At 43.2% G+C, this 23708-nt stretch overlaps 1 protein-coding gene across 1 annotated transcript; it reads left to right on the top strand.

Annotated features, from left to right (window-relative positions):
* The first annotated feature begins 924 nt into the window (after positions 1 to 924).
* On the top strand, positions 925 to 18804 carry f13a1b (coagulation factor XIII, A1 polypeptide b). Its single transcript, XM_045222337.1, has 15 exons — positions 925 to 1150; positions 3886 to 4070; positions 5265 to 5453; positions 5948 to 6196; positions 6361 to 6479; positions 6738 to 6845; positions 7782 to 7956; positions 8239 to 8377; positions 8538 to 8641; positions 10413 to 10501; positions 10780 to 10936; positions 11704 to 11979; positions 12169 to 12329; positions 17997 to 18133; positions 18217 to 18804. Exons 2-15 carry the CDS (start codon positions 3917 to 3919, stop codon positions 18356 to 18358), a joined length of 2199 nt encoding a protein of 732 aa, XP_045078272.1. The 5' UTR covers positions 925 to 1150; positions 3886 to 3916; the 3' UTR covers positions 18359 to 18804.
* Positions 18805 to 23708: the final 4904 nt, after the last annotated feature.

Genomic DNA, 23708 nt, shown 5'->3' with positions numbered 1-23708 from the left:
ACAAGACAAAACAAATGGAATGATGAAAAGAGGAGCGGCAGTGGCTAGAAGGCCGATGACAACGAACGCCGAAGCCTGCCCGAACAAGGAGAGGAGGCAGCTTTGGAGGAAGTCGTGACAATAATTTTGATGTCTTCACTGTTATTCTACAATGTAAAAAATAGTAAAAATAAAGAAAACCTCTTGAATGAGTAGGTGTTTCCAAACTTTTGACTGGTAGCCTATATAACATACATACATACTGTACTGTACAACACAATAAGCATAACATGTTTATTAATAGTAGTTCATGCTGTAGTTTTGAACAGCCAAAAGGTAAAGCTTTGATTTGTCACTAATAAACAAAATAAACTTGTGCAAATGTGTGATAAAACTGTATTTATCTTAAAGACTGTCTGTTGTCTATTTCCTCAAGATCACTGTGACCCACTACCACTGACAAGATAATGTAGCAATTGTGTATTCGGAGGCTACAGTGTAAACGTGTGTTAGGTTTATGTCATTCTATATGATCTCTAGTAGTCTCACAAGAAAGCTTTAGAGTGAAATTCACACGGATTATGATTGAGCATGGCTTGTCCCCAGTGCTGGCCCGTCTTTCACTGTCTGGCAAACAGAGATGACAATTTCCACACCCTTTTCTCAAGTTGGCCAAACCGCCTACCCAAGGGCCCAATCCCCTCCTTTCCAACCTCAACCCCTCCTACACATAGCCCATCGCACAACTAATGCTGGAACTGGCTCTCTCGCACACACACACACACACACACACACACACACACACACACACACACACACACACACACACACACACACACACACACACACACACACACACACACACACACACACACACACACACACACACACACACACACACACACACTCAAGCCCATCCCAGCATCAACTCACCCTGGGGCCGGCTCTCTTGCAAATACACACACACACACACACACACACACACCCACAAACACACACACACACAACCTATCTCTGCCATGGAGAGGGCCCTTCCCTTTCCTGTATATAAGTGGATTCAGAGGGACCCCAGCAGCAGCCTGTCTTTGTGTGTGAGAGAGACAGACACTCATTCCCTGAGGATCAACTCTATTAGACAACTGCAGCTTTCCCCTCTTCAACTTCTACAGAGGTGAGTTTACCCTTCAGTGGTCACTGGTCAAGCAAATTTATTCTGCCTATGTCTCCAATCTTATTTGTTTGATACTGCAGGTATTTGACAATGCTTTGATGAAAAGCAATGCGATGCCTCATAGAATGCATAATTTGCATTACTCTAAATTCAGTTGCAGTACTCTTTGTTGTTTTGCTGTATACTAGTACACCATTTCTTCCTGTGGGCTTCTGAGAGTCCTAAATGGAAGCTAATGTTACAGTACCAGAGTGAGAACTGAATTGTTCTTTATTCCACATCATGTCATCTGGTTCAGGAATCAGGATTATTTGCTTCTGCGTCTTTTCTTTTCCTTTACATCTGCATTTGGTTCTAAAATGCTGTTAAACTATAGATCATTTTTAACTTGCAGGAGTCACATTTGCACTTTGCACAATGCTTCCGTGTCTATGTACACACTACATAAAACTGTTTGAATGGGGGAAATTTTCAAAGCGCAGAAGCATTTTACAAAGTGCAAAAAAATATTATAAACCTAATTATAATCTGGCAGCATGACTAAATTATAAAATTTTCTTCAACAATGTGCGTCATAAAAGAACACAATTTATATTTTGCTCAGTTTATGAAACTCTATTTGAACAGTAATCTCTTTGTAACACAAGTTGTTCAAGAAGATTTTTTAATTAAAGGAAAACTCCACCCAAAAACAATATTTTGGTATTTGTTTCATTAATCCATCGTGTACATAGTCCCAAAACATTTTGCTTGTCAGCAATCAAGTTTTCAAGATATGTAACTTTCAAATACAGAAATCATCCCTGTATGATGCAAATTGCATCGTAGAGGGATGATTTCTATATTTGAAAGTTACATATGTTTTGGGACTATGTCAACGATGGACTAATGAAACAAATATCAAAAGTTCGTTTTTGGGTGGGGTTTTCCTTTAAATCATACTGTGATATTATAATGAGGTTTGCTGTATTTTTGGCACTTTGCACAATAATTTTGTGCTACGAACATGTCACCCTATACATACATTATGTATATGGCATAATCCACTGACTTATGGCTAAAAATAGTAATAACTTACATCCTTTCTACCACAAAAAGGCACGGTCCCAGAGAACATCTATAAAAACCTGTGGTGATGTTGTTTATCCAGAATCAGCATTGACGAGCTAATGTCCAGGTGAAGGGGGTGATGGCACGACGTGAGCGTGCGTGCACACACGTTTGTGTGCTTGTGTGCGTGCCTGGTGTATGTGTGTGTGTGTGCCACGGGTCGTTAAGGTGAAACAGTGCTTTCACTGTGCAGGTCCATGACTCACCTTTCCAACACTGGCCAGAGACTGTCCCAAACCCCAAACCTGTCTCTTCGACCAGCACAGCACAGCACACGCCCATTACATAACAAAATTCTCAAATAGGTGTTTGTGCCACAAAGCTGCATGACGTATATTGTGCCGTACTTACATTTTTATGAAAACAACCATTGTTTATTTAATGACTAAAACAGGATTACCATACTTACATAATCATTTACATAAAACAACCACCCCCCTCCCTCCTCCCAACCTCAAGTAAAATAGGCTTTAAAGGTAAAGACCCCCAGGGGATGGTTGGTTGAGGTAACTCCTTTTTTTAGTGCTGCTTTATTAACTTACTCTAGAGACTTTTATTTACATTTAATCCACTATTAGTTTGGACTTGGATACAGAGGATATAGTTTGTTAATGTATATTATTACCTAACTAATTGAAAATGTGCAAGGTCATTTCTTATTTTTACCACAGATACTGGCATACTTTTACCGGTACACTACTCATTGTGCAAAAAAAATAAAAAAAATAAACGCTTATTTTTATTTTTTATAAATACCACATGATGATTCTAAGCAAAGGAATCTGATGACATCATTGTTGTGTCCCCCACACACTGACACAAAAGTTTCCCTTGTCATTTACCACCGTTTTCTCTCTTTACTTTTAAGATTAACTGCACATTCTGGTGACACACTAACCCCAAGGGACAGAGAATAACACAACACGCCAAAACAAACAACCAAACACCCCAAAATGTCTGACCTTGCCAACTGCTTTTCTGGAATTACACCCTAAGTAGGCTCCTCTTCATACTCTTTATACAGCACAGAAATAAACATTGAAAGAAAAAATCAACACAGGCTCTACTCAGAGAAACCACAGAGCAATTCAAACCTAAGTTTACTGATCTACTCACTACAGTAATACACACCAATACACACATAGAAGTGGTTCCCAAAGTCCTACTAGCATTGACTTTGCTGATAAATACTTTGTTGAGGGAAAATGTACTTGATATGATTGTGATGTGTTGTTGTCTCACCTAGCTATCTTAAGATGAATGTGCTAATTGTAAGTCGCTCTGGATAAGAGTGTCTGCTAAATGACAAAAATGTCAAATGTAATTTTTATTATTATTTTTTTTAACTTGTGGTTTGTGTTAAGGTTTATGTGCACCTCATCCAGGTCAGTACTCAAGTTCACTATTCCTGCAGTTCATCCCTTAGCATCCGCAGTACAGCTGGGAGTGTCCTCCCCAAGGGCTAGCTGAATATGAATGGAGTCGTCAGTGATATGATACCATACCTAGGAATTGTCTGTCTGTCTGTCTGTCTGACTGTCTGACTCTCTGTCTCTCTGTCTCTGTCTCTGTCTGTCTCTGTCGCTGTCTCTCTCTGTTCATCCATCTGTCTGTCTGTGTCCCAGGCCTGTCAGGTGACGTTTCAGCGCTGGTACCATGTCTGACCCAGAGGCCGCCGCCCAGCCACCACCCCAGGTGTCTCACCGTGGCCGCAGTGCCGCCCCCATCGCCAGCTCCAATGCAGATGGGGAGGAGGTGCCTGAGTTCGAGCCCTTCGGCCTGATGCCCCGAGGACCACCCCCACTCAAGGGTGAGTAGGAGAAGGAGGCTGTGTTTGTGTGTGGACGTGTGCACGTGTGTGTTTGACTGTGTGTGTGTGCGGTGTGCGACAGAGAGAGACAGAAGTGTGTTTGCATGTCAGAGTGTTGGTTTGTGAGTCACTGTGTGCCTTGGTCACAAAAGATAAGAGTCCCTAAAATGACACAGTTTCCTGTAGATTTCGGATGCTGACTGACAAATGCATTCCGTTCAGAGTTATCTCAACAAAAGTCTTCAAACACACCCTGAGTCTACCAGCCTTGTCACTGTTCTCCTCTCCTCAGCATTATCTCCCTAGACCACAAGGCAGGGTTCTGAATAAGAATGGAATGACTGGAATAAAGAACCTCCAACAGACTGGAAGTGACCTCAGCTGTCCCATCATGATAGGTCATAGCCATCTAAATAATGTCTTGTAGCGAGTTTCCCAAAAAGAATAAGCAACAACAACCACGTCGTTATGAATGTTGATTTTCGACTACAGTTGATCATTTTTATTATACATCACCACAGTCAGCAGACAAAGCTGTCTGTCTACCCTAGGATGAGAAGGTTCCCAAAGTTGAACACTCAAAGTAATCGGCCTTCACAATGCCTCTACCCCCCTTCACACATTTAAACTTGCAGCATCCTGTACATTATGTTATGTTAAAGCTAGAATCCTTAGTTGTTACACACATTTTCGGATTTATAAACAAATTATATATACACACTGATTCTTGAAGAATACAACTTATAAATACATAATGATTAGTTCAACTGTCGTATCTCATCAGAACCCAAAACATATAAGCTTGTTTTACTGCAATGTTTGTAAACACTGTAAATGTAAACAATGTAAATGCCTCAAAATACGGTTAAAACTATAATTTTCATTTCATGGATGTTCAGTCCTTGCATCCATAGCTCTGTCTATGAATTTGAGAGTCGTTACATTTCTCCAGGCCCATCCCTCAGCATTTTACTGAAAAAGAGGCGGGGTGGCGGCTTTGTTATTGTATCAGTTAAGGATTGGAATAACTGCTCAAGGTCACATTGAAAAAACTCAGGGCCCAAGTTAACGATGACAAGTCTGCATCTCTCTCTCCTCCCTTTTATATTACTCTCTCTCCTCCTCTCTGTCCTCCTCTCTCTCCTCCTCTCTCTCCTCCTCTCTCTCCTCCTCTCTCTCCTCCTCTCCTATCAGAGTTCTTGGACATCTGGGACGTGAACATGCTGCGGAAGCCGAACGAGGTCAATAAGCAGCAGCACAGCACCTACCTGTACGCCAGCGACCACCTCATCGTTCGCAGGGGACAGGAGTTCCAGCTGAAGGTGACCTTTGACCGTCCCTACAAGCCCTCCGACGACAAGTTCGCTGTGGAGTTCGTCATCGGTGAGATAAAGAAACCCCCCACCTAAAAATGTCTAACTCCGAATCAGTGGTTACTAGTTAAGATGTAGTTCACTGTACGCACATCCAGTGACTTGCATCCAGATACAGGGTACAAAAAGTAAAGTCATGAAAAAAAGATACATTGAATGTTCCCGTACTTAATGTAACCGCCACTTGAAACATAATAAAACTAAGGAGGAATGTGTGCAGGTATTTATCTTTCTTTCCCGTATCAGTGGATATGTCTACCATAGGTCTACCATAGCTCTAGTCCAGGGTGTTAGTACGAAGGCTCGGTGTAGGGTGAAGTTGTCCCTAGACGCTAATCTTGGGTCTGTTTTACATTTTCTCCACTAATGGTTAAGGTTAGGATTGGGGGATGGGTAGTTGATCCTAGATCTGTACCTAGAAGAAACTGCATCCCGGAGCCAAAGACCAGAGCTAGGTCTACCCCTGCCCTGACATGTCATTCCCCTGTTCCTCCTATCCACTAGGGGGCAGTCCCCAGTTCAGTAAGGGCACCTACATCCCTGTGTCTGTGACCAGTGACCGCCAGAGCCTGTGGGCTGGCCGGGTGGTGGACAGCACAGACAACGTGGTCACGGTGGGCATCACCCCAGCGCCAGACTGCATTGTGGGAAAGTGGCGCACGTACGTGGCGGTGGTGACGCCCTACGGAATCCGCAGGACCAGGCAGGATGAGAGTCGAGATGTCTACATCCTCTTCAACCCCTGGGTGGCAGGTCTGTGACACTCACTGATGACAGCAATCACACGAGCTTGTCCCCACATCAGTTGTTTGTGCTGATTGATTGATCGATCGATTTAGCTCTATTCATCTCGTTACTCTATTAATCTACATTCTGATAATAGATTCCATTCTATTGTTCTGGCTTCCTTCCACCAGCTGATTCTGTGTTCCTGGATGAAGGCAATGAGAGGGAGGAGTGTGTTCTCAACGAGGTGGGGGTCATCTACCACGGAGCGTTTGACGACGTGTCTGAACGGCCCTGGAACTTCGGCCAGGTACAGAGAGACCCAGTGCACCACGACTAGCTATGCAATGATTGGTTTTGGTGTAGTGATACACTATCTGTGCCATGCAGAATTAATTTGTAACTACATGTAAGTCAGTATACATCAAATAGCAGGATAGTTGTTTATTTTGTTCATACACATTACCTGTCTGTCATCTTTTTGTTTTGGCTTTAATAAACAGTATGATTCTCTATGTGGTTCTCAAAGAAGTTCAGTTAACACTTAACTGAACGTTGCTTGTTGCAGTTTGACTATGGGGTGCTGGATGCCTGTCTGTTCATCATGGATAAAGCTGCCATGCCCATCACCAACAGGGGCGACCCCATCAAAGTAGCCCGGAAGGCCTCAGCCATGGTGAGGGTTACGGGGTTACTGCCAGTCTATACAGAGCAACCACTGAGATCACAATATTCTTACAGTACAACCATGTCATACAGTAGATTTATAAGAAAAAACTAAATGGAGGCCTGAAAAAATATTTTGTACAGAAGAGAGATTTGTACTTACAACTCACAGGCTTGTTACAAGCTATAGTTGCATCCGAAATGGCACTCTATTCCCCATATAGTGCATTACTTTTGACCAGGGTATTCCCTATATAATGCACTACTTTTGACCAGGGTATTCCCTATATAATGCACTACTTTTGACCAGGGTATTCCTTATATAATGAATTACTTTTGACCAGGTTATTTCCTATATAATACAGTACTTTTGATCAGGGTATTCCCTATATAATGCACTACTTTTGACCAGGGTATTCCCTATATAATGCACTACTTTTGACCAGGGTATTCCTTATATAATTAATTACTTTTGACCAGGTTATTTCCTATATAATACAGTACTTTTGATCAGGGTATTCCCTATATAATGCACTACTTTTGACCGGGGTATTCCCTATATAATGCACTACTTTTGACCAGGGTATTCCTTATATAATTAATTACTTTTGACCAGGTTATTTCCTATATAATGCACTACTTTTGACCAGGGTATTCCTTATATAATTAATTACTTTTGACCAGGGTATTCCCTATATAATGCACTACTTTTGACCAGGGTATTCCTTATATAATTAATTACTTTTGATCAGGGTATTTCCTATATAATGCACTACTTTTGATCAGGGTATTCCCTATATAATGCACTATTTTTGATCAGGGTATTCCCTATATAATGCACTATTTTTGACTAGGCCCCACAAGGCTCTGTTCAAAAGAAGTGCACTGTAAAGGGATTAGGGTGCCATTTCGGATGCAGACAACCGTACGTTTGCCTCTCTCCCAGATGAACTCTCGTGACGACGACGGGGTGCTGGTGGGGAACTGGAGTGGTGACTACACCTACGGAGTGGCACCTACCTCCTGGACTGGAAGTACTGAAATCCTCCTCAACTACTCCAGCAGCAAGATGCCCGTCTGCTATGCCCAGTGCTGGGTCTACGCTGCCGTCTTTAACACCTGTGAGACCTGCATAAGGCTACAATATACCCCAAATTCCCCAAATTCCTTGTTTTTTCAGAAATCTGTAATGATTCCAGAAACGTTTGAACCAGGATTTACCCCCAATTTCTTTTGCAAATTTTGGGATTTTTACAATGCTAATGAGTGAAATATTTGGGATGATTTCAAAATTAATTACTCACATTAATTTCCTACTATTTGATGTGCAGAATTCCTATTTTTTTGTATTTTGAAAATGTTTTTGCTAATTATACCGTTTTTATTTCCTTCCCCCTCCCCAGTCTTACGCTGTCTGGGCATCCCCGCCAGGGTTGTCACCAACTTCTTCTCTGCCCACGACAATGATGGCAACCTGAAAACTGACATCATCCTGGATGAGAATGGCAGAATTGACAAGCAACGCACCAAGGACTCCATCTGGTAGAATTGTTCCAGTGACAGATAATGCTTGAAATCACTTTCTGATTTGATTTGATTTAATTTGATCATTTAAAAATACAATTCAGCCACACGAGTGGAGACACTGCATTTAAAATGATTTATGTTACTGTCAAATAATGGAATGGTTGTGTTGCCGTAGGAACTACCATTGCTGGAATGAGTGCTACATGAGCAGGCCAGATCTTCCTCAGGGGTTTGGGGGCTGGCAGGTTGTGGATGCTACACCCCAAGAGACCAGTGATGGTGAGCTGTTCCTACACACAAGCACACACACACACATACGCAGGAACACCCACACACACACAGAAACACACACACACACACAATTTAACTGATCGTGTTATAATTTTTATATAACCATGTTATGAAATGTACAGTGGGGGAAAAAAGTATTTAGTCAGCCACCAATTGTGCAAGTTCTCCCACTTAAAAAGATGAGAGACTATGACAGACAAAATGAGAAAAAAATATCCAGAAAATCACATTGTAGGATTTTTAATGAATTTATTTGCAAATTATGGTGGAAAATAAGTATTTGGTCAATAACAAAAGTTTCTCAATACTTTGTTATATACCCTTTGTTGGCAATGACACAGGTCAAACGTTTTCTGTAAGTCTTCACAAGGTTTTCACACACTGTTGCTGGTATTTTGGCCCATTCCTCCATGCAGATCTCCTCTAGAGCAGTGATGTTTTGGGGCTGTCGCTGGGCAACACGGACTTTCAACTCCCTCCAAAGATTTTCTATGGGGTTGAGATCTGGAGACTGGTTAGGCCACTCCAGGACCTTGAAATGCTTCTTACGAAGCCACTCCTTCGTTGCCCGGGCGGTGTGTTTGGGATCATTGTCATGCTGAATGACCCAGCCACGTTTCATCTTCAATGCCCTTGCTGATGGAAGGAGGTTTTCACTCAAAATCTCACGATACATGGCCCCATTCATTATTTCCTTTACACGGATCAGTCATCCTGGTCCCTTTGCAGAAAAACAGCCCCAAAGCATGATGTTTCCACCCCCATACTTCACAGTAGGTATGGTGTTCTTTGGATGCAACTCAGCATTCTTTGTCCTCCAAACACGACGAGTTGAGTTTTTACCAAAAAGTTATATTTTGGTTTCATCTGACCATATGACATTCTCCCAATCCTCTTCTGGATCATCCAAATGCACTCTAGCAAACTTCAGACGGGCCTGGACATGTACTGGCTTAAGCAGGGGGCACTGCAGGATTTGAGTCCATGGCGGCGTAGTGTGTTACTGATGGTAGGCTTTGTTACTTTGGTCCCAGCTCTCTGCAGGTCATTCACTAGGTCCCCCCGTGTGGTTCTGGGATTTTTGCTCACCGTTCTTGTGATCATTTTGACCCCACGGGCTGAGATCTTGCGTGGAGCCCCAGATCGAGGGAGATTATCAGTGGTCTTGTATGTCTTCCATTTCCTAATAATTGCTCCCACAGTTGATTTCTTCAAACCAAGCTGCTTACCTATTGCAGATTCAGTCTTCCCAGCCTGGTGCAGGTCTACAATTTTGTTTCTGGTGTCCTTTGACAGCTCTTTGGTCTTGGCCATAGTGGAGTTTGGAGTGTGACTGTTTGAGGTTGTGGACAGGTGTCTTTTATACTGATAACAAGTTCAAACAGGTGCCATTAATACAGGTAACGAGTGGAGGACAGAGGAGCCTCTTAAAGAAGAAGTTAAAGGTCTGTGAGAGCCAGAAATCTTGCTTGTTTGTATGTGACCAAATACTTATTTTCCACCATAATTTGCAAATAAATTCATAAAAAATCCAGCAATGTGATTTTCTGGAAAAAAAAATCTCAATTTGTCTGTCATAGTTGACGTGTACCTATGATGAAAATTACAGGCCTCTCTCATCTTTTTAAGTGGGAGAACTTGCACAATTGGTGGCTGACTAAATCCTTTTTTCCCCCACTGTATATGCTCTGTTGGGTCATTTCAAACGGTTGTAGTTACTATATTACTAATACCTAACGTGTCTTTTCCTTGTGTCCAGGGATGTACAGGTGTGGCCCTGCATCCGTCCAGGCCATCAAACATGGCCAGATCTGCTTCCCGTTCGACGCACCTTTCGTGTTTGCTGAGGTAAAGACTACAACAATGAGCCACCCCGGTGGCGCAAGACAACAACTGCACAGGACAGTATACAAAATGTTCACAACCCGTATTGTTCACTTACCAAGACAGTTCATTTTTGGTTGCATCAGTTTGAATCAGTGAGCTCAATTGTATTAGTGAATATACAGTACCAATACATGTGTTTTGGTATTACTAGTATATATGACATATATATGACTAAACATATCCCGATATTACTAATTACTGGTGTTTTCCATGATGAATGTGTCCCAACTTTTCTATAGGTGAACAGTGATGTGGTGTTCTACTCGCGGAACCCCAGAGATGGAACCCTGCTGCCGGTCAAGGTCAACAGCAGCCACGTTGGCAGGATGGTGGTGACCAAAGCTCCCGGCCAGGACACTCGCCGTGACATCACTGACCAGTACAAGTTCTCCGAAGGTAAGAGAAGAGAGAGGAGGGAGGAATGGAGGGAGTGTCACAGAGCAAAAACGTAAAGGGACGGTTTCCCGGACACAGATTAAAGATGCACTATGCAGAAATCACTCCTCCATTTCCTGGTTGCTAAAATTCTAATAGTTTGCCTAATTTCAGTTTACGTGACAAAACAAGCAAGTATAGTGTAGAGAATCATTGTACCCTCTAAACCGCTATGAAATATATTTCCATAACCAAAAATATTGTCATTTTCAGCTGTTTGAAGATGCAAAAACTAAATTTAAGCACGGGAAGCATAGAAATAGTGCACATAGAACAGATTTACTGCTTCTTAGACTTGCTTTCAATGAGAATGACAGATCTATAACTCAAATGTCGATGTGAATTTGGTCAGGTCGCCCAAAAAGTTACATATTGCAGCTTTGAGCCTATAGGACTAAAAAGCATGCTTGATAGAGAATCTCATTTTGAAAGTGTTTGGACTAGGCTTAATCTGTCTGGGAAACTGTCAGTCTGTGTCAGGGCCTGTCCACTCCTCTTTGTCATAAAAAGTCCTAATAAGTCACCCCCATATCTGGCTTTTCATCAAGTGAATCTTACCTCCAATCGCGTTTACATATACAAAAAAGGTAACAAAATGTAAAAGTAAGGGTTTTGTCTCTGTGTGAATGAAGTACGACCACCCTAAAAACCCAGATTCTAAATGCAGACTACTTCTGAAACAAACCATATAATCTTTCCCTTTCATCTGTGGTCTCCCACATCTACAGGTAGTCCAGAGGAGCGCACGGTTCTGGAGAAGGCAGAGGAGTATGGTTGTCAGCGTGAGAAGGCCACACCTCTAGAGGCTGACGTGGACCTGGACATGCCTCTGATCGAGGTGAGGGTGGGGGATGACTTCGAGCTGAAGCTGGAGTTCAACAACAAGAGTGGCCAGGCTCGCACCGTGGACGTGTACGTCAGTGGCAACGTGGTGTATTACACAGGAGTCACCAGCTCTGAGTTCCTCTTCAAGACCCCTAAAGTGACACTGGATCCCAGGAAAGGTGGGCAGGTGGGGGAGGAGGGGTGGTGTGTGAATATGTGGGTTGGTGGGTTCTTGTAAGATCAATGTTCTCTCTACTAGCGGCAAGCCAGTTGCCCTCCCATATTTCTAAAGCAAGATACATGAAAATTAAATTTAAACTCAAGGAGACAAAGCATATCCTAAGAAAGTCATCTCTGTGTGTCCACAGCTGAGAAGAAAGTGATCCAGGTGCGTTCCCAGGACTACATGAGACAGCTGGTGGAGCAGGCCAATCTCCACTTTATCGCCACTGGGAAGGTCAAGGAGACGGGTCAGATTGTCACCGCCATGAGGGTCGTCACTCTTCACAACCCCAAACTCTCTGTCCAGGTCAGAGGTCATGTTTTTAGGAGTGGTAATGTGCACACAGCCCGAAAAGTTGTGTACATTGTGGAAAACACAAAATTAATCAATTTGTACTATATAGAGCAGGGGTGTCAAACATACAGTCCCCCGCAAGGGGGTCCAATCCGGCTCGTGGGTGGTTTGAGTAAAACATATATATTCTTTTATGTTTTATTTTGGGGTAGGGGGGACGAACTCAATATACTTAAAAATTACTAAAACTGTATAGAAATTATAATGGACCTACAGTTGAAGTCAGAAGTTTACATACACTTAGGTTGGAGTCATTAAAACTCGTTTTTCAACCACTCCACAAATTTCTTGTTAACAAACTATAGTTTTGGCAAGTCGGTTAGGACTTAGGATCTAATTTGTGCATGACACAACTAATTTTTCCAACAATTGTTTACAGACAGATTATTTCACTTATAATTTACTGTATCACAATTCCAGTGGGTCAGAAGTTTACATAAACTAAGTTGACTGTGCCTTTAAACAGCTTGGAAAATTCCAAAAAACGATGTCATAGCTTTAGAAGCTTCTGATAGGCCAATTGACATTATTTGAGTCAATTGGAGGTGTACTTCCAGGAGAGAGGGTTGGACAGCATCGGGTGAGGTTGTGTCTTTCTCTGGCGGGAGGTAAGCTTGGCTTATATGGTGTCGAGTAAAGCTTAAACCATGTATTTAGATTGTAGGTAGGTAGGTATTGTAGTTAGGTATTGTAGGTAGTTTATCTAGGTAGTTATTGTAGGTTATTGTAGGTAATTATTGTAGTTAAGTATTGTATTTGTCTGAGCCCGGTGAAGCACGAGGCTAGCTAACTCACTACCTGGACCAATAAAGCTAGCTAGCTAGCGGTTAGCTACTGGTAACTATTAGCAACTGTGGATAGTTGTTTCCAATGTTATTTCACGCTTAAGAGTACCTGTAATTATGCCAGCTAGCTACCAACCATTCAGCTGTTTTTCTAACCTCATTATCTGAAGCGTTAACATTAGGTAGTTAGTAGCTACTGTACTCTAAATGTAGCTACCTGGATAGCTAACTAAACAATAGCTAGAACGACCTAGCTTTAATATTTGGAGACGCTTTCTCTCCGTTGGAACAGACGCGAACTGGCTGAATCGATTCAGTGGCTAGCTTTGCACTTAACTGGCTAACAGTAGCTACTAAGGGTAAGTTATAACCTACATTTATTTTTGTTTTGTTTTTACATACTGGTAACCAGAGTCGTTCAAGGGAATTTGGGACATGGGTGACTAGTTAACGTTAGCTTGGCTCTCTGTGTTCGTGCCGTGGGAGGAGGGGTTAGTTCGTTGGCAGAGAGCAATGGCTAGCTAGTATGCTAACTATTCTAGCTAACTAACTGGCTGAATAAGTTGACGACGTACTCACTCAAACTGTAAAAACTAACCCCAAACTTTACACAACGTTAGACACGGACACGAATGATCTGCTTGGCGTGTTAACACACTGGTGGTTTGTTGTAACCGAGTATTGGTGCTAAACCGTGTTATTGGAGGCTGGCATGCTAGTTGGCTTTGGCGTCATAGGATTCGGTGCCCTGGACGGTTTTCACGGAAGAATACTGTACCAAGTTAGCTAGCTGAATAAACTAAGTTAGAGTCTATTCCTAGAAAACATTGAACCGCTGTAGTTTACAACAATTATAATTTCTAAAGTGGAGGTTGGGAGAGTTATATTTGAGTGTTTCAGTGAAAAGTAAGTGAGGGAGGCCCCGCTCTCTCGCTTTCCCAGATGTTTAGGTCATTTCATTCCGATCTCCTTTGCATTATTGTAGCCCTTTTCTGTAGCCTGTCAAATATATGTCTGTCTATCCCTGTTCTCTCCTCTCTGCACAGGCCATACAAACGCTTCACACCACGTGGCTGTTGCCACTCTAATCTGGTGGTCCCTGCGCGCACGACCCACGTGGAGTTCCAGGTCTCTGGCAGCCTCTGGAATTGCCGTTCTGCGGCCAACAAGGCAGAGTTAATCTCCGCCTATGCTACCCTCCAGTCCCTCGACTTCTTGGCACTGACGGAAATATGGATTACCACAGAAAACACTGCTACTCCTACTGCTCTTTCCTCGTCTAACCATGTGTTCTCGCATACCCCGAGAGCATCTGGTCAGCGCAGCAGTGGCACAGGAATCCTCATCTCTACCCAGTGGACATTCTATCTTTATCCCCTGACCGATCTGTCTATCTCCTCATTTGAATTCCATGCTGTCACATTCACTAGCCCATTCAAGCTTAACATCCTTGTCATTTATCGCCCTCCAGGTTCCCTTGGAGAGTTCATCAATGAGCTTGACGCCTTGATAAGTTCCTTTCCTGAGGATGGCTCACCCCTCACAGTTCTGGGTGACTTTAACCTCCCTACGTCTGCCTTTGACTCATTTCTCTCTGCCTCCTTCTTTCCACTCCTTTCCTCTTTTGACCTCACCCTCTCACCGTCCCCCCCTACTCACAAGGCAGGCAATACGCTTGACCTCATCTTTACTAGATGCTGTTCTTCTACTAATCTCACTGCAACTCCCCTCCATGTCTCCGACCACTACTTTGTATCCTTTTCTCTCTCGCTCTCCTCAAACACTACTCACTCTGCCCCTACTCAGATGGTAATGTGCCATCGCAACCTTCGCACTCACTCTCCCGCTACTCTCTCCTCTTCCATCCTATCATCTCTTCCCTCTGTTAAATCCTTCTCCCTCCGATCTCCTGATTCTGCCTCCTCAACCCTCCTCTCCTCCCTTTCTGCATCTTTTGACTCTCTATGTCCCCTATCCTCCCGGCCGGCTCAGTCCTCCCCTCCTGCTCCGTGGCTTGACGACTCATTGCAAGCTCACAGAAGAGGACTCCGGGCAGCCGAGCGGAAATGGAGGAAAACTAGACTCCCTGCGGACCTGTCATCTTTTCACTCCCTCCTCTCTACATTCTCTTCCTCTGTTTCCGCTGCTAAAGCCACTTTCTACCACTCTAAATTTCAAGCCTCTGCCTCTAACCCTAGGAAGCTCTTTGCCACCTTCTCCTCCCTGCTGAATCCTCCTCCTCCTCCCCCTCCCTCCTCCCTCTCTGTGGATGACTTCATCAACCATTTTGAAAAGAAGGTTGACGACATCCGATTCTCATTTATCAAGTCAAATGACACCGCTGGTCCTGCTCACACTGCCCTACCCTATGCTTTGACTTCTTTCTCCCCTCTCTCTCCAGATGAAATCTTTCGACTTGTGACGGCCGGCCACCCAACAACCTTCCCGCTTGATCCTATCCCCTCCTCTCTTCTCCAGACCATTTTCAGAGACCTTCTCCCTTACCTCACCTCGCTCATTAACTCATCCTTGACCGCTGGCCATGTCCCTTCCGTCTTCAAGAGAGCGAGAGTTGCACCCCTCCTCCAAAAACCTACACTCGATCCCTCCGATGTCAACAACTACAGACCAGTATCCCTTCTTTATTTTCTCTCCAAAACTCTTGAGCGCGCCGTCTCTAGCCAACTCTCCTGCTATCTCTCTCAGAATTACCTTCTTGATCCAAACCAGTCAGGTTTCAAGACTGGTCATTCAACTGAGACTGCTCTTCTCTGTGTCACGGAGGCTCTCCGCAGTGCTAAAGCTAACTCTCTCTCCTCTGCTCTTATCCTTCTAGACCTATCCGCTGCCTTTGATACTGTGAACCATCAGATCCTCCTCTCCACCCTCTCCGAGTTGGGCATCTCCGGCGCTGCTCACTCTTGGATTGCGTCCTACCTGACCGGTCGCTCCTACCAGGTGGCGTGACGAGAATCTGTCTCTGCACCACGTGCTCTCACCACTGGTGTCCCCCATGGCTCAGTTGTAGGCCCTCTCCTATTCCCTCTATACACCAAGTCACTTGGCTCTGTCATATCCTCACATGGTCTCTCCTATCATTGCTACGCAGACAACACACAATTAATCTTCTCCTTTCCCCCTTCTGATAACCAGGTGGCGAATCGCATCTCTGCATATCTGGCAGACATATCAGTGTGGATGTCGGATCATCACCTCAAGCTGAACCTTGGCAAGACGGAGCTGCTCTTCCTCCCGGGGAAGGACTGCCCGCTCCATGATCTCGCCATCACAGTTGACAACTCCATTGTGTCCTCCTCCCAGAGTGCAAAGAACCTTGGCGTGACCCTGGAAAACACCCTGTCATTCTCCGCTAACATCAAAGCGGTGACCCGATCCTGCAGGTTCATACTCTACAACATTCGCAGAGTACGACCCTGCCTTACACAGAAAGCGGCACAGGTCCTAATCCAGGCACTTGTAATCTCCCGTCTGGATTACTGCAATTCACTGTTGGCTGGGCTCCCTGCCTGTGCCATTAAACCCCTACAACTTATCCAGAACGCCGCAGCCCATCTGGTGTTCGACCTTCCCAAGTTCTCTCATGTCACCCCGCTCCTCCACACACTCCACTGGCTTCCAGTTGAGGCTCGCATCTACTACAAGACCATGGTGCTTGCCTATGGAGCTGTGAGGGGAACGTCACCTCCTTACCTCTGATCAGAACCTACACCCAAACGAGGGCACTACGTTCATCCACCTCTGGCCTGCTAGCTCCCCTACCTCTATGGAAGCACAGTTCCCGCTCAGCCCAGTCAAAGCTATTCGCATATAAACTCTAGTCTTCTAATAGTCATACATTATTAGTTTAACTGAGGGTGTGACATTTTTGTCATATCTTACACACACATTTCTTTATCAACTGCACATGGGGACAAAGATCGTACTTTTTGGAGAAATGTCCTCTGGTCTAATGAAACAAACATAGAACTGTTTGGCCATAATGATCATCGTTATGTTTGGAGGAAAAAGGGGGTGCTTGCAAGCCGAAGAACACCATCCCAACCGTGAAGCCCGGGGGTGGCAGCATCATGCTGTGGGGGTGCTTTGCTGCAGGAGGGACTCGTGCACTTCACTAAATAGATGGCATCATGAGGAAGGGAAATTATGTGGAACATCTCAAGACATCAGTCAGGAAGTTAAAGCTTGGTCGCAAATGGGTCTTCCAAATGGACAATGACCCCAAACATACTTCCAAAGTTGTGGCAAAAAGCCCTGACCTCAATCCTATAGAACATTTATGGGCAGAACTGAAAAAGCGTGTGCGAGTAAGGAGGCCTACAAACCTGACTCAGTAACACCAGCTCTGTCAGGAGGAATGGGCCAACATTCACCCAACTTATTGTGGGAAGCTTGTGGAAGGCTACCCGAAACGTTTGACCTAAGTTAAACAATTTAAAGGCAATGCTACCAAATACTAATTGAGTGTGTATGTAAACTTCCGACTTCAATTGTACATTCATATAGTTTTTTGACTGTGTTCAGCTCGCTAATAATCAGCTAAATTAAAGCTAGACAGTCATCAAGCATCGAAAAGTCCCAAAATTATGGATAGAGGACTATTTTTGCCTAATTTTGACAGTGGCGAGGAAATATAACAAATTTTCAGAGCAGCCCTCCGGACCTCGTTGAAGACCGAATAAAGACTGAATGTGGCAAAATTAGTTTCACATCCCTGGTATAGAATACACTATATTTTCCAAATATGCTCAGTTTATTGATCCTAGCTGGGTCTTCACGGACAGGATCAGGACCAACTCTCATCCCTTCTCTATAGGTCTCTGGTCTGGCTAAGGTGAGTGAGGAGATGTTGGTGACTGTGGAGTTCACCAACCCATTCAAGTTCAACCTGGAGGATGTGTACGTTCGCGTGGAGGGGCCAGGAGTCATGCCACCCAAGTCTAAACATTACAGGTGAGCTGAGTGATACCTGTATGTGTGTGTGTGTTTTTTTGTGTGTGAGTGCATACTCATGTGTGTACATGTGTATATTCCAGTCTGATCATGGCTGGCTCGTCCCTGACGTGGACGGAGAGTTTCACCCCCCGAAGGGAGGGACCCACCAAGCTGATGGCCAGTCTGGACTGTGCTGCACTCAGGCAGGTGTGCGGTCAGGCCCAGCTGACTGTCAAGCCCTGAGCAACACAGGGGAGATGGCACAGCTATACTACACAGCTATAGAACAGCTAGACAGCCTAGTTACAGCCTAGTTACAGCCCAGCAAGCAACAGTTAAGAGATGTTCTTCTTCTTGGATGGATCACGTAGCTTCACAAAAGAGGCAATATTTTCTAACTATGCAACATTTAGTGTAGTTCAATGTAATTGTTTTCATTTCTATACATGGAAAACACAACTACATCATAGCTACTACAGCCCAGCTACCAACAGTTTAGAGATTGGGCTTGAATATTAGGTCTAATGCATGGTTCAATAAATCTTCACAAGAGATGCAACATTTTCTAACCACAATATGCAACATTTATTGAAATTGTTGAAAAGTTAAATGTTTTCTTTTCTTTTCTTTTTTTGACTTCTATGCAAGAAAAATACTTATATTACCCAAATTAAAAAAATTAACATGAATATGATTGCATGTTATCAATTATTGTTTTTATGGCAATATATTTTTGTTTTGAAATGTCCAGATAAGATCAAATATTGAATTTCTCGTTATCATCCAGTTCTAAGTTTGAAGTTGTGCACCTTGCCCTAAGTGAGACGGGGATGAGTGAGTAAGTGACTTGTGCACTTCTGTGCTTCGTTCACTTCCACACAAGCCTAGGGGTTTATTTTCATAGGCTGTGTTTACACAGCCATCCTAAGATTTTTTTCTTCATGTCCAATATTTTATTCTGACTGTTCTGACAGTTTTATTTCTGACCCATATCAGATTAGCGCATTCACACCGATGTATTCTCTGAAATAGCATGCAGATGCAATGCTTATTTCCTATCACTGTTCCTTTCAAATTTGGTGTGGTAGTCTTGGTAATGGCAGATCATGTGCAAAAAATGTATACTACATGTTCAAATACGTACAGTGAGGGAAAAAAGTATTTGATCCACTGCTGATTTTGTACGTTTGCCCACTGACAAAGAAATGATCAGTCTATAATTTTAATGGTAGGTTTATTTGAACAGTGAGAGACAGAATAACAACAAAAAAATCCAGAAAAACGCATGTCAAAAATGTTATAAATTGATTTGCATTTTAATGAGGGAAATAAGTATTTGACCCCCTCTCAATCAGAAAGATTTCTGGCTCCCAGGTGTCTTTTATACAGGTAACGAGCTGAGATTAGGAGCACACTCTTAAAGGGATTGCTCCTAAACCCAGTGTGTTACCTGTATAAAAGAAACCTGTCCACAGAAGCAATCAATCAATCAGATTCCAAACTCTTCACCATGGCCAAGACCAAAGAGCTCTCCAAGGATGTCGGGGACAAGATTGTAGACCTACACAAGGCTGGAATGGGCTACAAGACCATCGCCAAGCAGCTTGGTGAGAAGGTGACAACAGTTGGTGCGATTATTCGCAAATGGAAGAAACACAAAAGAACTGTCAATCTCCCTCGGCCTGGGGTTCCTTGCAAGATTTCACCTCGTGGAGTTGCAATGATCATGAGAACGGTGAGGAATCAGCCCAGAACTACACGGGAGGATCTTGTCAATGATCTCAAGGCAGCTGGGACCATAGTCACCAAGAAAACAATTGGTAACACACTACGCCGTGAAGGACTGAAATCCTGCAGCGCCCGCAAGGTCCCCCTGCTCAAGAAAGCACATATACAGTGGGGAAAAAATGTATTTAGTCAGCCACCAATTGTGCAAGTTCTCCCACTTAAAAAGATGAGAGAGGCCTGTAATTTTCATCATAGGTACACGTCAACTATGACAGACAAAATTAGATTTTTTTTCTCCAGAAAATCACATTGTAGGATTTTTAATGAATTTATTTGCAAACTATGGTGGAAAATAAGTATTTGGTCAATAACAAAAGTTTCTCAATACTTTGTTATATACCCTTTGTTGGAAATTACACAGGTCAAACGTTTTCTGTAAGTCTTCACAAGGTCTTCACACACTGTTGCTGGTATTTTGGCCCATTCCTCCATGCAGATCTCCTCTAGAGCAGTGATGTTTTGGGGCTGTCGTGGGAAACACGGACTTTCAACTCCCTCCAAAGATTTTCTATGGGGTTGAGATCTGGAGACTGGCCAGGCCACTCTAGGACCTTGAAATGCTTCTTACGAAGCCACTCCTTCGTTGCCCGGGCGGTGTGTTTGGGATCATTGTCATGCTGAAAGACCCAGCCACGTTTCATCTTCAATGCCCTTGCTGATGGAAGGAGGTTTTCACTCAAAATCTCACGATACATGGCCCCATTCATTCTTTCCTTTACACGGATCAGTCGTCCTGGTCCCTTTGCAGAAAAACAGCCCCAAAGCATGATGTTTCCACCCCCATGCTTCACAGTAGGTATGGTGTTCTTTGGATGCAACTCAGCATTCTTTGTCCTCCAAACACGACGAGTTGAGTTTTTACCAAAAAGTTATATTTTGGTTTCATCTGACCATATGACATTCTCCCAATCCTCTTCTGGATTATCCAAATGCACTATAGCAAACTTCAGACGGGCCTGGACATGTACTGGCTTAAGCAGGGGGACACGTCTGGCACTGCAGGATTTGAGTCCCTGGCGGCGTAGTGTGTTACTGATGGTAGGCTTTGTTACTTTGGTCCCAGCTCTCTGCAGGTCATTCACTAGGTCCCCCCGTGTGGTTCTGGGATTTTTGCTCATCGTTCTTGTGATCATTTTGACCCCACGGGGTGAGATCTTGCGTGGAGCCCCAGATCGAGGGAGATTATCAGTGGTCTTGTATGTCTTCCATTTCCTAATAATTGCTCCCACAGTTGATTTCTTCAAACCAAGCTGCTTACCTATTGAAGATTCAGTCTTCCCAGCCTGGTGCAGGTCTACAATTTTGTTTCTGGTGTCCTTTGACAGCTCTTTGGTCTTGGCCATAGTGGAGTTTGGAGTGTGACTGTTTGAGGTTGTGGACAGGTGTCTTTTATACTGATAACAAGTTGAAACAGGTGCCATTAATACAGATAACGAGTGGAGGACAGAGGAGCCTTTTAAAGAAGAAGTTACAGGTCTGTGAGAGAACTGGGTGAAAGTGTTGTGGTCAGATGAGACCAAAATGGAGCTCTTTGGCATCAACTCAACTCGCCGTGTTTGGAGGAGGAGGAATGCTGCCTATGACCCCAAGAACACCATCCCCACCATCAAACATGGAGGTGGAAACATTATGCTTTGGGGGTGTTTTTCTGCTAAGAGGAAATGGACAACTTCACCGCATCAAAGGGACGATGGACCGGGCCATGTACTGTCAAATCTTGGGTGAGAACCTCCTTCCCTCAGCCAGGGCATTGAAAATGGGTCGTGGATGGGTATTCCAGCATGACAATGACCCAAAACACACGGCCAAGGTAACAAAGGAGTGGCTCTAGAAGAAGCACATTAAGGTCCTGGAGTGGCCTAGCCAGTGTCCAGACCTTCATCCCATAGAAAATCTGTGGAGGGAGCTGAAGGTTCGAGTTGCCAAACGTCAGCCTTGAAACCTTAATGACTTGGAGAAGATCTGCAAAGAGGAGTGGGACAAAATCCCTCCTGAGATGTGTGCAAACCTGGTGGCCAACTACAAGAAACATCTGACCTCTGTGATTGCCAACAAGGGTTTTGCCACCAAGTACTAAGTCATGTTTTGCAGAGGGGTCAAATACTTATTTCCCTCATTAAAATGCAAATCAATTTAGAACATTTTTGACATGCGTTTTTCTGGATTTTGTTGTTGTTAGACTGATCATGTCTTTGTCAGTGGGCAAACGTACAAAATCAGCAGGGGATCAAATACTTTTTTCCCTCACTGTATAGACAGGTGTGTGCTTTTCCAAGTCATGTCCAATCAATAGAATTTACCACAGGTGGACTCCAATCAATTTGTAGAAACTGTTGGATGATCAATAGAAACAGGATGCCCCTGAGCTCAATTTCGAGTCTCATCGCAAATGGTCTGAATACTTATGTATATAAGGTATTTCTGTTTTGTCATTATGGGGTATTGTGTGTAGATTGATGAGGGCTAAAAAAATACTTTCCGAATGCACTTGCACTCTGTCCAAGAAAACAATTATATAAAATTAAAGAATATTAATAGTACACTACTTCTACTTATAAAACAATTGTCTACAAATTAAAGCAACAAAGTAATTTATCATAGTGCATAGTTTTATGATCAGAGGCAAAGTGAGAGTGAAGATGCTTTACAGACACCTTCGGTGTTCATGATGAGACGAACCACAAAGTGTACGGGGTGATATGAAGTCATGTGATTGAGGGGAAGTGTGTGTGTGTCTGTGTGTGTACCTTGTACGTGTGTACCTATAATTGTGTGTGTGCCTGCATATGTCAGAAAATCATAACATGAAGTTGCTGCGACAATGACACAAATGTAACAGATTAGAGAGTGGGATACTTCATCATAATGCTTAAAACATAATGAGGTCATCATCAGTGATTTTAAAAGAATTGTGAGAAGATAGCTTCCGTGTGATAAGGTGAGTGTGTTGTTCTGTTTCTATGTGAACACACTAAAATGATAGAAAGACTGCACTTTGAAGTCTGATGAGATACTATGTTGTTTTGTTGATTTTATTTACTTAAAAATAGTTACTTACTTAAAAATAAAATATAGTTCTGAATTGCATTAATAAGCGAGATAAGAATCCCAGAAGGAAACACCTAGCCACATAAGTCCAACATTCAGCAAGAAAGTTCAAGATGGATTTCTCTAAAATCTATGCACATCCAAAATAAATAATGATATTATATTTCTGTGATTTACACAATTCCAAAACAAGGGTCACCCGAACCCAGTTTTAAAATGACCTATAGAAAAAAAAAGAGAAAATAAATAAATGCAGACATTTCTGTGCAGACAAACTACTCCAAAATATATGTTGTACTTTATCATAACCTTTGTGTCAAATACAGTGAGGGAAAAAAGTATTTGATCCCCTACTGATTTTGTACGTTTGCCCACTGACAAAGACATGATCAGTCTATAATTTTAATGGTAGGTTTATTTGAACAGTGAGAGACAGAATAACAACAAAAAAATCCAGAAAAACGCATGTCAAAAATGTTATAAATTGATTTGCATTTTAATGAGGGAAATAAGTATTTGACCCCTCTGCAAAACATGACTTAGTACTTGGTGGCAAAACCCTTGTTGGCAATCACAGAGGTCAGCCGTTTCTTGTAGTTGGCCACCAGGATTGCACATATCTCAGGAGGAATTATGTCCCACTCCTCTTTTGTCCCACTCCAGATCTTCTCCAAGTCATTAAGGTTTCGAGGCTGACGTTTGGCAACTCGAACCTTCAGCTCCCTCCACAGATTTTCTATGGGATTAAGGTCTGGAG

This window comes from Coregonus clupeaformis, chromosome 8, assembly GCF_020615455.1.
Source record: "Coregonus clupeaformis isolate EN_2021a chromosome 8, ASM2061545v1, whole genome shotgun sequence".
NCBI lineage: Eukaryota > Metazoa > Chordata > Actinopteri > Salmoniformes > Salmonidae > Coregonus > Coregonus clupeaformis.
This window is presented reverse-complemented; position numbering and strand designations above follow the sequence as displayed.

What these genes read in the sequence shown, in the direction of transcription:
- f13a1b (XM_045222337.1), top strand. Translation starts at nt 3,917, where the DNA reads ATGTCTGACCCAGAGGCCGCCGCCCAGCCACCACCCCAGGTGTCTCAC. An exon ending in CTTCAACCCCTGGGTGGCAG is followed by an intron (nt 6,197 to 6,360) that starts GTCTGTGACACT and finishes TCCTTCCACCAG; the next exon opens with CTGATTCTGTGTTCCTGGAT. An exon ending in CGCACCAAGGACTCCATCTG is followed by an intron (nt 8,378 to 8,537) that starts GTAGAATTGTTC and finishes GTGTTGCCGTAG; the next exon opens with GAACTACCATTGCTGGAATG.